The following is a 16,222-nucleotide window of genomic DNA, read 5'->3' on the forward strand; positions in this document are numbered from 1 at the left end:
TAAGTTGAGTAGTAGCACACAGCGCCATGCAGTGGATGCACTCAGGTATATAAGACAGCATTGTGTGTCTTAGGGGTATATTTACTAAAGTGAGAGTTTTTAGAAGTGGAGATGTTGCCCATAGCAACCAATCAGATTCTAAATAACATTTAACTAGCACCTTCTAGGAGATAATAGCTAGAATCTGGTTGCTATGGGCAACATCTCCACTTCTAAAAACTCTCACTTTAGTAAAATTACACCTTAATCTCTAATAAACAGCAGTGTGTCTCTTACATCATTAGTTTTTATTGGTGGTTTATAAATAAGAACAATAAAGTGGGAGAGGGGTAAATGAGGTAGAAACTGGGAGCAGGGAAGGGGTACATCCAGGGAAACGCTAAACAGTGTAAGCACATTCTATAAACCACTATAATAATATACTGAAGTGGCAAAAGTCATGATATAGCACTATGTAAAGGCAGTGATCGCGCTGAGCGAAAAAAATTGTGGGTCCCAGGGACCCCTCACTTTAAAAAAGTGGGGTCCTACTCCACTTTTTCTGGGTCCCATCATATTATGAGAGCAGGCAGCAGTTGGGACAGTGCTGAAGGCAGGTAGAAGGTTGTGTAGAGGGTGCTAAAGGCAGAAAGAAGTTGGGATAGATCTGGGGGTAGAGGGGAGTATAATGGCAGGCAGTGCTGAGGCTAGGGGTAAGTGCTGACAGCAGTTGCAACAGTCCTGGTATTCTGCCAATGAAGTCCTAGTGGTCATGCATGGAATGGGATTGAAATGCCGGCGGCTAAACGCCAGTTCATATCCGTTCAAATACCGACAGCGGATGCCCGACAGGATCAAGATCCCAACAGAGGCAGGTAAGTACCATAACCTCCCCTGTCCCCGCTTAACCCTCCCATAGTGGTGCCTAACCCTATCCTCCCCCCATAGTGCCTAACCTTAACCTACCCCCGGGGGTGCCTAACCCTAACCACCCCTTACCGCTCCCTAAGCCTAACCCTCCCTGGGGGGTGCCTAACCCTGACTTCTCCCTGGGGTGCCCAACCTTAACCCTTCCCCCCCCCCTAGGGCTGCCTAACCCTAATCCCCCCCACAAAACCTAACCAGCCCAAACCTAACCCTAACCCTGCTAGACTCCCTAATCCTAACCATCCCCCCACTGTGGCTAACGCTAAGGGTGCCCCGGACTTACCTTCGTTTGGGATGGCGTCCTCGGCGCCGGGATTATGATAGGCGTCGGTATTTCGACGCCTATCATAAATCCCTAGCCAGCATTCCGCTTTTGGGATTGTGACCGGAGGCATCCCGTCGTGCATGTGGAACATCAAAAAGACAGTTGCATACAAACAAAAAACTCGCATTCTACAGGTTCTAGGCCTAAACCACTTCATACCCAAAATGTACAGCCCCATGACAGCATAGCAATAATGCCAACAATCAGGTACTATAGCAGATAATATATAGTACATAACATTGTATAATAGCAAATTTTAATCCCCACAGACATCTGTCAAGCAATATGCATACAATATACAAAAGAATAATATGCTAAGCAATACATAAACAGTGCAACTTGCCAAATAGTGTAACATGCCAATTAAAATGCCCAGTAAGATACCCCTGTTCTGTGCCCAGACAGATGCCTAGGATGTGCATAGCAGGATGCACCATGATATCCTCAGGTGTTACTAAGTTAGTAACTAACAGTACATAAAGCCAGAGTGTGTGAATTCTTTATATATGTGTTGCTTCCTAAGACACAGACACTTATCCCATATACCCAGCAAGCAGCAGAACAAAAAAAAAAACAGGAAAACAAATGTTATACAAATAGTTATTTCCACACATGACCATGGAAGCCCCACACAGAGGAAAAGAGAGGACTCACTAGAATGTGTGGCATGGAGGATTGCGGCCATCCCATGGCAGTGCTGTCAGCTACCACTGCTTACTACCAGGGTCTAAGAGGGGATTCCCCTCTGTGCAGAACGCTTTGGTGGAACTACAAGTCCCAATATGCCCTGCAGATTGCAAGTCACCGGCTGCCCACTGCCGAGTCCCCGCCATGCTCACTTCTCCACCCTTCAGATCCCGGATCTGCAGCGCAGCTGGTAATACTTCTGTGATCACTGGCTCCGCTTTTGACTGCTCTCCCTGCATCTTGGTGGCGGCGCTGCCATTTTCCTTCTTGGGCGGCATCATGAGACCTGGTTGCTCAGACTAATATCTGGCATCCCATTACTAAGCAGTGAGGAGGAGGCGGCTCCACTGACACCCACTGAACAGAACCGCGTACTACATCTGGCCATGTTTGTTGTGCCTAGCGGGCGGCAAACTTGGGATGGGGCGGGCATCCTCCTCACTGGTCGAGGAGCCGCTGCCGCCCGTGCTGATAGGTTGGGGAGATGTTGAGGAAGTTACTGGCCGGCTGCTGCGGTGCGCACACAGCGCGTCCTTCCGGACCCACTCGTTTAAAAAAATCGAGTCCCACTGTGCCTGTAGCGCGTAAATACGCGCTATAGCGCGTATTTTGCGATCACTGTAAAGGTAATGGTAGGTGGCGTCACCGTACTGTAACGTCTTGGAAATGACCATATCTGCATTAGTTGCAATCTGACATCTCGTGAGTCCGTTTAAGCACAGGCTGCTCATGGCAAGGCGACGTGAATTATCGGAGTTTGAACGGGGCATGATAGTGGGAGCCCGATGGATGGGGCATTCCTTTTCCTAAGTTATGCGGACATTCCACATTGCTTGATCTACGGTGTCATGTGTGTACCAGGAATACCTCGTGGAAGGCATTACCACCCACCATAGACATTGCAGTGGCTGACCACATGTTTAATGATCGTGACCAGTGGCATTTGACACTGACACAAATCACATCAACATTCAATGCAGGAGGTACCAGACACACATCCAGCAGGTCAGTGCGGCTTTCTTTAGCGTCCATGGCATATGGGCGCAGAAGACCCACCAGAGTGCCCCTGTTTACTCGACACCCGACACAGCGCCTCACCTGGGCACGTGATGCGTTACCTTATGACGGGTGTGGCACAGACCCCATGAGGCCATGCAGGCTGCTGGTGGTTCCATAATGTTGTTGGATATGTTCATGTTGCATGGGTTGGGTGTGCTTGTCCACCTGAACACGTCATTGACCGGTAACCACTACATTGCATTACTTGATGACCATTTGCTGCTCTTCATGGACTTCATGTGACTCCGCAACGATTGAATAGTCTAGCAGTATAATGCACTGTGTCCAGAACTGGTTCGAAGAGCATTCTGGAGAGTTAGGACGAATGGTATGGCCACCCAACACGAACCCAATCGAGCATTTATGGGACGTGGTGGAGAGGTGCATTCGCACCCAAGATCCTGTGCTTCTAAATATCGGAGCTGAGGGAAACTATCCAGATGACATAGGTCAATATTTCTCCAGAGGTCTTCCGTCCACTTATGGAATCGATCCCACGTCGAGTTGCTGCACTTCACCGGGATAGAGGGTGTCCTACACAATACTAGGCACTAGGAATCTATCTCATTACTTTAGCACTTCAGTGTATAATAAACATACATTAAGTACTGAGGGGCCAATTAGGGATAGACTTGGAGAAATGGCAGGCCTGGTCAGGGTCACAGCTACTACCTCAATGGGGAGATAATAGGACAATCTCAGAAAATATGGTGCAATCTATACGCCTTGTGCCACAATTACGCCAATGAAATTTGGAGCTCATTGGCAAAATTGTATGGAGCTTATGAGGCGTGATGTAGACCATAAACAACGGTTTAATCTGCATGGCTGGTAGGACTGAGACATTTCAACATGCTGTAATGTTATAACCTTTCTAGTGCACTCAGGATAGCTACCTTGACTAGTACGCCTGTGAGTGGGATGGAAAATACATGGAACTGATGGTTATGTATGGGCTGTACTTCTATCTTTAGCACGCTACAACTTCCCCATATTTCTTATAACACAACCCCAGACTATTCTACATAAAATTGTTAATAGCAGCAGAAAATACTATAAGACAAATGGCCTCTAGTGTCTAGAGATGGCAGTTTTTAAGTGTAAACTCACAACACCCATGTGATACGAAGTTTTCTGAATCCTCAATGAAAGTCCTTGTTTCATTTATGCGTGCTACTGTCAATTAAACATGGGAATCTGGTCCTGAAGTCTTATTGCACACAGGGTCTGAAATCTGGTACTACTTGCTATTAAACAAGGGACTCTACTGTAGTCGTGAAGTCTTAGTGCACACTGGGTCTGAAATCTGATGCTTCTTTTTATTAAACATAGGATTCTAGTCTTGAAAGCTTAGTGCACAAAGGGTCTGAAATCTGGTGCTACTTGCTATTAAACATGGGAATCTAGTCCTGTAGTAAAGCCGTGTATCCACTTGCCGATTGAACGATTATGACATCATGATCATTCAATCGCTCATTAATCGGTTAGTATAATGTCGGAAACGACCAGCGATGTGCGCTCCCGCTGGTTGTTTCCTACATCAATCATCGCCTGAACATGACGGTCAATCTGCCGATAACAACAGATTGGCCATGTTCAGGGATGAGGGAGGGTGCCTGCACTGAACGACGTATTGTTTAGTGTAGGCACTATAAGGGATGAGGAACGACTGTACGATTACAATGTTGTAATCATACTGTTGTTCCAAGATCTACAAGTGGATACGCACCTTAAGTGCACACAGGATATGAATTCCGGTGCTACTTGCTATTAAACATAGAATTCTAGTCTTGAAGTCTGCTAACAAAAAAAATAATAATTGAAAGCTACATATATGCATACTTGCCAACTCTCCATGATTGTTAGGGAGACACCCTTAAATAGCAACAATCTCCCTGACTCCCTGAAGAGCCTAGCAGTCTCCCTGATTGCACCTTACCCCCATTATGAAGTCGTTTTATATTTTTAAAAAAAAAGCCGATATATATACATTGAAATGGGATAATTAGAATAATTTCCCTGCATTGGTTATAGGGCACAATGATCCCTATGGCTACATGCAGTTTCTGAATAGAAACCGTGTGTGTTCATCGCCAAGTAGATCTTTCTAACTGCTTTGGGGCTCATTTACATTTGTATGTAAATTAATTTTGACACATCAGTCAGATGTAGCAGTACACGCCCACTTTAACGTGCACTTATTGGTGTTTGCTTCCAAATATCCCTGAACTGCCTTTTCAAAAGTAGGCAAGTATACGTCTATGTGTTGGCAAAACCTGTATATACTGATAAGCCGGGCCACATGGCAGGCTAATAATTTTAGGATCCCTCTGCCATCCACTTCACTGAAGGCTCAGATCTGTAATTTATACAATCGCTTACAAAACACATTAGGACCTGGGCTATGTCTTATCACCTTTTCATATTAATGGGGGAATTCAAGTAGCCGCAATATGCCGCTTTTTTGCAAAAAAAATGGCTTATCCTGCAAATTTGTAATTATTTTGCTAGTTATGGTTTTTTGCGGGTGTGAATTCTCTATAGCATAAAGTCGTGAAAAGTTGGGGAAAATCCCTATTTCAAGGTAAAAATGTCAGGACTTTGGGCCTGATTCAGACCCACTCGCAAGCGGCTGTCCGCTCGCAAGTGGGTCGATGGTGTGCACTGCGCATGCGCACGACGGCGGGAGCTCCGTCGTGCGTATGCGCCAGACGCGACGAGCGAAGGACTTTCCTTCGCTCGTTGTGTCTGATCAAAGGGGGCGTGCTGTCGATGTTGATTGACAGCACGCCCCCTTTGGTGGGCGTGCTGGGGGCGTGCCTCCCTGACGGGGGCGTTCCCAAGGGAACGCCTACCGTCAGAAGCCGGCCCACTGACATCACTAGTGATGTCAGTGGGAGTGATTTTGGCTCTGATAGAGCCAAAATCACTCCGGGCCTTGCGGTTGAGAAACTCAAGACCATCGCGGCCATCAACCTGCACGCTCGTATAGGCTGTGGGTGGTGACCCACAGCTATACGAGCGTCCAGGAGGACGCTCCATAATTATGGAGGAAGACCCTCATTCAGAGCGTGCGCTCTGCTCAGAGCGTACGGCTCTGAATGAGGGCCTTTGTTCAGAACCACTTGTACACCCTACTTAACGACTAATTAGGCAAAAATAAGTTTTTAATTTGCTTAATTTGGCCAATAATGACATGTAATTTTTTGCGGTGAAAAAGAGAAGTGTATGAAAATGGGATAATAGATGTGGGACAGGTATATGGGTGCTATATGAATGGGGCGGTGGGTGTTAGAGGCGTATTTTGAAGGTTTTTTTAAAAGGGTCTTTAAATGACACAAATACTTAAAGGCATTTTTATGCACCCCCAATTTAAGTAGAACATTATTTTGCCCCCCAAAAAAACACCTTCTATCATTATTTGGCTGTTTAGAAATATGCATAAAATAACCATTTGATGCAATTTAAGAACCCCAAATACTTTTATTAGGGCCACTAATACACTTCTATATTGTTATCCTATATCACTTTGCCTATTTTTGGGGTACAGGTAGATTTCCCCTATATTTATCGGCTGTTAAAGCAGGAAGAATTTTCACACTAATGCCACTTCGTAACTTTTGGGATTATATTGCGCAAAAACATGCGCATAGATGCAATAAGCGGCATTCATGCGCGATAGGTGTGAAAACTTAGTGCACGAAAAATTACTGCATAATCGCGGCCAATTGAATTCCCCCCTAAATTGTAAAAATCGGAAAATATTCTTTAACAATGTATTTATGAGACCGCAATGTTTCTATGTTTTTAAAGCATATTCTATTAAAGCTTTTATTTTATGTTTAGGATAAAATAAATTATATAAAGTTTATTTGCTGTGTGAATTGAAACATTTCATGTTTTACTGTTTTGCATAACAAAAAGAGGACGAGGCAGAAAAAGTGTTGACATAACATTATAGGGGGTATATTTACTGAAATTAGTTTTTAGAAGTGGAGATGTTGCCCATAGCAACCAATCAGATTCTACTTCTTTATCTAGCACCTTCTAGAGAGTAATAGCTAGAGTCTGATTGGTTGCTATGGGCAACATCTCCACTTCTAAAAACTCTCAATTTAGTAAATTTACCCCATAGAGTATGGAGAACAAAAAATGCAATCCTAAATACAAGTCAAACATTTACATTCCTCCACTTTTATTTTATTATGATTTCACTATATTATACTAATAATTCTTTATTAAATACAGGTTGAGTCTCCCATATCTAAATATTCCGAAATACGGAATATTCCAAAATATGGAATATTTTTAGCATGACTGAGATAGTGAAACCTTTGCTTTTTGATGGTTCAATGTACAAAAACTTTGTTTAGGGCACCAAATTATTAAAAATATATTGTAAAATAATCTTCAGGCTGTGTATGTTTATATGAAACCTAAATTAATTTCATGTATGTACACAAACTTTGTTTGAGCCACAAAATTATTAAAACTATTGTATAAAATGACCTGCAGGCTGTGTGTATAAGGTGTATATGAATCATAAATACATTCTGTGTTTAGATTTGGATCCCATTCCCAAGTCATTTCATTATGATATGCAAATATTCCAAAATACGGAATATTCCGATAGCCAAAATACCCCTGGTCCCAAGCATTTTGGATATGGGAGACTCAACCTGTATATTGATTCTCTCCCATGATAGGTCTGTAAAACAATACAGCTCTTTTGTCGTCTTCAGAAAGCGAGACATTGCACTCTAGTTGTTTGTTCGGTATGTAGTCCAGAAGCCGGTGTCGAATAATGATAGGCGTCTAAATTCCGACGCCTATCATCAGCCCCGCGCCGAAATCCCGACGCCCGGCATACCAAACGTAAGTGAGCCGGCGCGTCAGGACATGTTACCTGGGAAGGGGGGGTGGTAGGTTTAGGGACTCCCGGGGGGACTTAAGGTTAGGCACCCTCCTGGGATGGTTAGGATTAGGCTAGGGCAGGAGGGGGGTTAGGGTCAGGCACCCCCGGGGGGAGGTTAGGGTTAGGCACCCCCCGGGAGGTTTAGGGAGCGGGGAGGGGGGGTTAGGGTTAGGCACCCCTAAGGGAGGGTTATGGGGGGGAGAGGGGTGGATTAGGATACTTACCAGGCGCCGTCTGGATCTTCATCTGCCGGACTTCCGACGTCTGTATTTCATCCGCCCGGCTTAGGTCCGGTGGTATGTCATACCGATTCCGTTTGTTCCTATACAGAATAATGCGGGATCATAACTGGATTGTCTTTTTATGCATTGTGTTTATGTTCCCTAAGGCTGCCAGTCGGGAAGTAGAGAGAGACTTTGACTCTGTGTATTCACGCCTTGTCCTGTGCAAGACTTACAGGTAATGTGGTCAAAACAACTCTGAATTATGGGTGCTATTTTATAATTGTTTTTCCTGCCGTACGGTCTGATTCGAATAAATAGCAAAGCTCTGCCTGTATATGCTGGAATAGTTATACTTTCTCTTACAGATTAGATGAGGATGGCAAAGTGTTAACTCCAGAGGAGCTGCTATATCGGGTATGTAGATTTTCTAGTTACAGGAACATTTCAGACCTGGTTGTATTGAGCAGAGGACTTGAAGGGGCTTTTTAGTAATGTTATCAGTGCACCCTTCCCAATGCGCATTCTATTGGGATAGCGGCCAGCGGGTGCAGAGATGGCAACAGGATTGGTTGCAGGATACTGCCCTCTCCTTGCTGTTCTCCTACCTTTCTGACTCCAACTCTCTCCCTACTTCCTCTACTAGCAGGTGTTCCCCAGGTTCTGTTCTTGGACCTCTCCTATTCTCCCTTTATACGTCCTCTTTAGGTGAGCTCATGAGCTCTTTTGGCCTCCAATATCATCTCTTTTGGCCTCCAATATCATCTCTATGCTGATGATGCTAAGATCTACTTCTCCTCCACTGACCTATCCCACCTCTCTCCTTGTATCTACAGCTGTCTCTGCTATTTCCTCCTGGGCCTCCCAGTTTTATCTTAACCTGAGTACACACCTGGCCAAAGGGTCGGCCTACCTATCTGACGATTGCTAAGTGCATGCACACTTACCAATCGTTCAGCCGATGTGTGTCTTTCCAGCAGTAATTTGAATACGCCCACCCTTCATATTCAGTTACTTCTGTGAGCAACATATCGGGCGGTCGGCCATGCAGACAGCCAGCTGAAACTATATATCTGCTAGATATATCGTCATCGACTGTGGTGCAGGGCCAATCAAATACAGATGTGTCCTCTTGCATCTTTGCCAATCGCGCTACAAACATGTGCACGCATCGCGCCACGCGATTAGCCGCATGCGCTAAGCCATGACTAATGCTGCGTTCGCACATGCAGTTCTATGGAGTCGCGGGTGCGAATGCAGCTCTTGTACCCGCTCGCGCCATGCGTGGCACGATTTGCTGCGAAAGCGGCAGAGCTGCAACAGGATACATATGTATACCTATGAACAACGCTCAAGTGTGTACCCAGCATTAAACTTCTCATGTGTAAGACTGAGCTGATCTTCCTACCCTCTCGAATAACCTCACCTCCCACAATGTCATTATCTATTGACAGCACCACCATCTCCTCTAGCCTGCAAGTGCCCTGTTTTGGAGTTATCCTGGACTCCTCCCTCTCTTTCAAACCACACATTCAGTAACTTTCGCAGTCCTGCTGTTTACATCTCAAAAATATCTCCAAGATCAGAAACTTTTTCACCCTGGAGGCCACTAAGACACACATCCACTCGCTGGTCATCTCCAGACCGGACTACTATAACCAACTCTTATCTGGCCTCCCTGTCTTCCACCTCTCCACTCCAGTCTATCCCCTGTGTTGTTGCCCGGCTCATCTTCCTCTCCATACGCACTAAATCTGCCTCCCGTCTCTTACAAGCTCTTCACTGGCTCAGTTTCAAATCACAATTCAAGCTTCTCACCCTTACATAGCACTTTCCTGAACCTCTCCTATTTACACCTCTGACCTCATCTCCACACTCCTTCCTGCCCACTTCCCTACACAAATGCCACCTCTTAACTGATTACTTCCTCCCACTTCCAAGTTTTTGCCCGTGCTATACTCTCTCCGTCAGACTCTGCACCCCTCTACAAAACTTCAAATGGGCTCTCAATTCCCACTTATTATCAAAGCCTTTCAGCTCTCATCCTATCCCACTGCTCCATGCTGTTTGCTCAGTGTCTCTCCTCTGTCACCGCTGTCTGTCTCCCCCTCCCCTTTAGAATGTAAGCTCTCACAAGCAGGGCCCTCTTCTCTCATGCACTTTTTGTACCCTCACTTACACCATCATCTTTGCCACTCCCTGCAATGGCACCAAACCCTTATGTTCTGCCTCCCTGCTGCTTATTTGGGTATCTATGAATGTCGATGCAGCAATGTTTATATACCTTGTCCATGTCCTGTACTGTACTGTAAGTCACACTTTTCTTATTTTGTTCGTACGGTTTCTGTTTTATATAATTTGTAAAGCACTGCGGACCTCTTCTGGCTCCATATAAATGAAGGATGATGATTTATATGGTTTAATCCTAATTATTTCTTTGAGCACCTTTTTTGTTTCTTCCATATTTCATCTGATAAACGTTGGTCTTTTCTCACTAGGGGGTGCAGTCTGTGAATGTAAGCCACGATGCAGCTCACGCACAGATGGACGTCAAGCTCCGCTCACTCATTTGTATCGGACTTAAGTAAGTAAACATGGGTGCCAAACTTAATACAAAGATCTTCATTCCATTATGTCTTGCCAAATGTTACATTTTAATAAAATCGAAGGAAAATAAATCTAATCTTAAATAAACATGAGTTTAAATGATCCATTGTGTAAGTAAACACAGTAATACTTATAATGCAGAAGAGGAAAAGTTACATAAAATGATGACAACGTATGCAGAAAAGGTTACAAATAGAGATAAGTGTAAGCAGCAGCATTGTTCAGAGGAAATAGCCAGTTTTTAACTTATATTTTTGTAGAGAAAAATAAAGATCACCGCAACAGTTTGTTTTATAGTTGTATATCTACATACGTTTTGCTTATACCCCAGTGAGCAGGTCATCCATTTGTGGCTTGAAGTGCTGTGCTCCAGCTTACAGACCGTAGAGAAGTGGTATCAGCCGTGGTCTTTCCTGAGGAGCCCGGGGTGGGTCCAGATCAAGTGTGAACTGAGGTGAGCGAGCGGTTTCAGATATCTACGGTAAATCCTGGCCGCTCATGTAACACAGCCTCTCCATGTTGTGATGATCTCTGAGAGATTACAATTTAGAATTTTAATGAAAGAGTAGACAAATCTCCATAGCAGCAGCTGTCAGAACAGATCGAATCCATCACCGAGGGCTTTAGCTGTGGACTTTGATTTGCCAAAGATCGCTTTAAGCAATTTGCTGTTTTTTTTATACTATATGCCCGCACCACACGCTCACATGCAAGGCTGTAACTAGGCGCGTGTAATTGGTGCTGCCGTGCCTGGCGCAATATAAATGGGCTCTGTGGATATATAAACGGGTAATATAAATGGGCTCTGTGGATGGCACTTAGCAGCCAGAATCGCTGCTAGTGCTGCCCGGAGTACCCTTTAGACGCTGTAGACGTAGTGTCGCTGGATGCTCTGGGTAGTGCTTTACTTCCTGGCACTGGTGGCTGCATCTAGTCAGGGAACATGACCAGCACAGGGCACACGGTGCCACCCTGTTACGGCACTGCATACATAGACATTCCTAGATGACAGTGTCATGTTGTTTCACCTCCTATCACAGCTTACCATGTTCTCATTGGTGCATTATACTTTGTCATTTTTGCAGCAGTGGACTTTACCAGCCAAATGCCTGGTAGAGTGATTTTGTCTGTATCCTGTAACACAATGCATAACTTGTAATCGCTTGTATAATGGCTGCGATGTGAAACCCATAATGCCAAAATTAGTTGTTTCCTATGGAAAAATGCACCATTGGGAGTATATAATGTACATAAAAAGCTATTAATTAAAATGCAAGAGTTTTGCTGCAATTTTTTTGGTTTGTAGTTTTATTTATTTTTTAATGCATTTTTCTTTAATATTGTGAACACTTTTAATTGGTATAAAGTCACTTTGCAATTACAGGTTGAGTCTCCCATATCCAAAATGCTTGGGACCAGGGGTATTTTGGGTGATGGAATATTCCGTATTTTGCATATCATAATAAAATATCTTGGTAATGGGATCCCAATGTACACACAGAAAGCATTTATGTTATATATACACCTTATACACACACAGCCTGCAGGTCATTTTATACAATATTTACAATAATTTTGTGGCTCAAGCAAAGTTTGTGTACAGAAATGAAATTCATTTATGTTTCATATACACCTTATACACAAAAAGCCTGAAGGTAATTTTATACAATATTTTTTAATAATTTGTGCATTAGACAAAGTTTTGTACATTGAACCATCATAAATCAAAGTTTTCATTATCTGTCATGCCAAAAGTATTCCGTATTTCGGAATATTTGGATATGGGAGACTCAACCTGTACTTATTATATATCCCACTTTGTATTGAGCGCACAGTGCACTATTTTGACACTTTGGAAATCTTAAATTTGTCTTATTTTAGAAAGTGTCAACTAGATATTGTTATTTTTAAATTGAAGCCTGGAGTCATTGTTGTTTGGACAAAGGGTAGATAGACAGGTGCACTTTTGTGGGGTGTACAAAAATAAGTAAAACATAAAAAAAACACTTTGGTTCTGAAAATTTGCAGAGCTTTTCTCACAGTGCAAAGAAGCAGCATTACTGGGGTGGACGGTTAAACTCGTATAAATAGCCGGCCCTGTACGGGTTACCGCACAAGCATAGAGCTTGTTGCTTAAGGGGAACATACCGGAAATAAATGAAATTAATTTACCAGATTTGTATGTTTATCGGTGGTGTCACTAGGGGGGGTTACGGGCCGCACCGCATGACACCATCCAAGGGGTTGACCCCAGTATAGCAAAGCTGCTCTGTTGTTTTGGTGTCACCCCCACGGGTGGTGTCACCAGACAGAGCTGCAGCGGTGATGGATGGCTCGCATGCACCTGATGAGGCCTCTGTTATATATTACTCCTATTTTACCCCCTACAGCAACACTATGCTTTGCTTTCTTTTATATCCAAATGTAATAAAATAAATAAATAAAAACTGACAGAACAAGCAAATAAGTTCAGACCGCAGTGCATTGGGATGTCTAGTCACAATGAGCAGTTGAACAATAGTAATTTAGTTTAATAAAGATGTTGGGCCATTAGAACACAGGTGTTCCTGCTCCGATATAAGTTGTCACCTAGAGCATATGTGATGTACTGGTAGTGGGCTCACAGGAGCCACAATCCCATCTTGGACCAACTGATAAATTGGGCACACTACTGTACGTTACACGAGTGACCGAAGTCCAAAATTAGAGGAGTGTTTCTGTATAGCATTTCCATGTCACATGTGTCTCCACGGTCTTACTGAATTGATGTAAATGCACTCCATGATAATGCTATTAAGTATCACATGCTTACTAAAGCCAGTCCTGTGCATGTATCATAATGGCATGCTTGGAAATTTAATTGTATTTAAAAATGAGGTACACATCTGAATGTCTTGTTTACCTACGAAATAGAGGACAAAAATGAATCCGTATTCCCATTTCTCTAGGGTTCTTTCCAAATTTGCCTTCAGTTTGTCACCAGACTGGGAATTACCTGTGAAAAGAGAGGTAAGTCAGAACAGAACAGAAACGTCATAAAGATATATATATTTTTTTTATTATATGCTCATTTTTTTTTTTCATTATGTTCTCTCTCCTGCCTGCAATACTTGGGGGTATATTTGCTAAAGTGCGGGTTTTTAGAAGTGAAGATGGTGCCTATAGCAACCAATCAGAATTTAATTGACATTTATCTAGCACCTTCTAGAAGATAATAGCCAGAATCTGATAGGTTGCTATGGGCACTTGTAAAAACCTGCAATTTATTAAATATACCCCTCGGAGTACATTGGCTAGTATTTAGAAAATGCTACAATCTGCTTTTGCAATGGTGCAGTACGTAAATAGAGTTTCAACTAATTGGACATTTGCACTTGCATATGAGGGGTTACTTGCTAGGAAAGTTGCTTAATCCTTGTTGAACAGTAAGAAAACATTACAATTACAGCACAATAAGCAATGACTCTTCTGGTGGTGAAAACAGCGATGGGTCCTCTTGTGGTGACTGCAGGCTATTACAAGTTTAATAATGTTTGGTGTTTTATAGTTTGTGTTTATTGTTTTATGTGTTATCCGTGTATATATTATATGTGATGAGGTGAATTGATAATAAAATTAAAATTATAACAAAATTAGTAAATTAACATTTGTAGAAGTAACTATATATGTTCAACAATTAGTTACATAATATTGAGTTTAGAAACAAATCTATTTATTTAAAAAATGATGACATTATTATCTTGCAGGAAAAGGAGAAGAAGCCACTGAAAGAAGGCGTGCAGGATATGTTGGTAAAACACCATCTCTTCAGCTGGGATATTGACGGTTGATGGCGGCTATCTTATTGGGCCCCTCAAGCTTTAAAACTGACCCTATGGAGTCGGACAGAACCTCACTCCAGCAATGCACTTTTGTATTACTATTCTACTGCCAAGAACTCTTTCCAAAAAATCTTTTGTTAATGTATTATGCTCTGGATTAACGCTCCAATATGAATGTAGAATGATGGGACAGAAGGGGCTTTGTGACCAGTCACAACATTTGCTAAGAAGAGAATGTGTCACATTTTATGGATATTCTGCACTTGAGTTCTTTTCAATCTCTCTAAGTCAGATTGAATTTGTCTGGCTTGCAGGAATAGTCAAAGGTCATAAAAGTCCTATAGCTGTGTGTACATAAAATATATATATATATAATAAATGTGTGTATATTTTGAGACAGATATGTAGATTTTTTCTTTTGCAATTTGTTTCCTACCAATGTGGGGTCACCACTGAACCACACGTCCTTTCAGAAACTCTGGCCTTCATGTAATAGAAATAAAATATGTATACTAGGCTTACATTCCATAATGTGTTATATATACATTGTTATTGCACAGTTGACTTTCTCCTTTTTTTTTTTCTTATTTTATTTTAAACATAGTAGTAGTACAGATGTGTCCTCATATAGCATTGCTAGAGTCACTCCAAACAGCGCCTCTCTGTGCATCAGGTCCTGTGCGACTTGCACCAAGCCTCTTATTCGCACTAAAAAGAAATAACTGGATGCCAGAAAGCTACTTAGCTAGATCAAATTAATGTGCAACATTGTACATCTGTATGCGAATGAATCTGTATATAATGAGCTTACGGTGCAGTGACTGCAGCTTTTTCCAAGTTCTGTTTGTACAGGTTGAGTCTCCCATAATGCTTGGGACCAGGGGTATTTTGGATATCGTAATATTCCGTACTTTGGAATATTTACATACCATAATGAGATTTTGGGAATGGGACCCATATCTAAACACAGAAAGCATTTATATGTGTTATATACCCCTTATACACACATGGCCTGATTCAGAGCTGAACGCTCTGACCAGAGCGCTCGCTCTGAATCAGGGCCCTCCTCCATGAAAATGGAGCGGCCTCCTGGCCGCTCGTATAGCTGTGGGTGACCACCCACAGCATATGCGAGCGGCCAAAAAGAATGGTCGCGATGGTCTTGACCATCGCGAACATCGGACTTGCGACGGAGACCCTGCGGTAGGGTCTCCCTGCCACAAGCCCTGGAGTGATTTTGGCTCTATCAGACCAAAAATCACTCCCACTGACATCACTAGTGATGTCAGTGGGGCCGGCTTCAGACGGTAGGCGTTCCCATGGGAACGCCTCCGTCTGGCAGGCACGCCCCCAGCACGCCCACCAAAGGGGGCGTGCTGTCAATCAACATCGACAGCACGCCCCCTTTGGTGCAAGACCCGGAGCGATGGAAAGCCCGTCGCTCCCCGGGTCTCGCGCATGCGCACGACGGAGCTCCCTCCGTCGTGCGCATGCGCAGTGGGAAACATCGACCCGCTTGCGAGCGGGTCTGAATGACCCCCACAGCCTGCAGGTCCTTTTATACAATATTTTCAATAATTTTGTGGCTCAAACGAAGTTTGTGTACATACATGAAATTCATTTCTGTTTCATATACACCTTATACACACAGTCTGAAGGTAATTTTATACCATATTTGTAA

General features: G+C 43.2%; 1 protein-coding gene across 3 annotated transcripts in view; it reads left to right on the top strand.

Annotated features, from left to right (window-relative positions):
- Nucleotides 1-14,942, top strand: part of SGSM3 (small G protein signaling modulator 3) — a 72,934-nt gene extending 57,992 nt beyond the window's left edge. For all 3 annotated transcript variants that reach the window (XM_088456868.1, XM_088456870.1, XM_088456869.1), the window contains exons 17-22: nt 8,281-8,351; nt 8,482-8,530; nt 10,612-10,697; nt 11,052-11,174; nt 13,669-13,729; nt 14,467-14,942. In XM_088456868.1, the coding sequence (XP_088312994.1) occupies nt 8,281-8,351; nt 8,482-8,530; nt 10,612-10,697; nt 11,052-11,174; nt 13,669-13,729; nt 14,467-14,550 (474 nt within the window). In that variant the 3' untranslated portion in view covers nt 14,551-14,942. The remainder of the gene's footprint in view (nt 1-8,280; nt 8,352-8,481; nt 8,531-10,611; nt 10,698-11,051; nt 11,175-13,668; nt 13,730-14,466) is intronic.
- The last annotated feature ends 1,280 nt before the right edge of the window (nt 14,943-16,222 follow it).

The sequence above is a fragment of the Taudactylus pleione genome, unplaced genomic scaffold (assembly GCF_031769625.1).
Source record: "Taudactylus pleione unplaced genomic scaffold, aTauple2 ptg000726l, whole genome shotgun sequence".
Classification (NCBI taxonomy): Eukaryota; Metazoa; Chordata; class Amphibia; order Anura; family Myobatrachidae; genus Taudactylus; species Taudactylus pleione.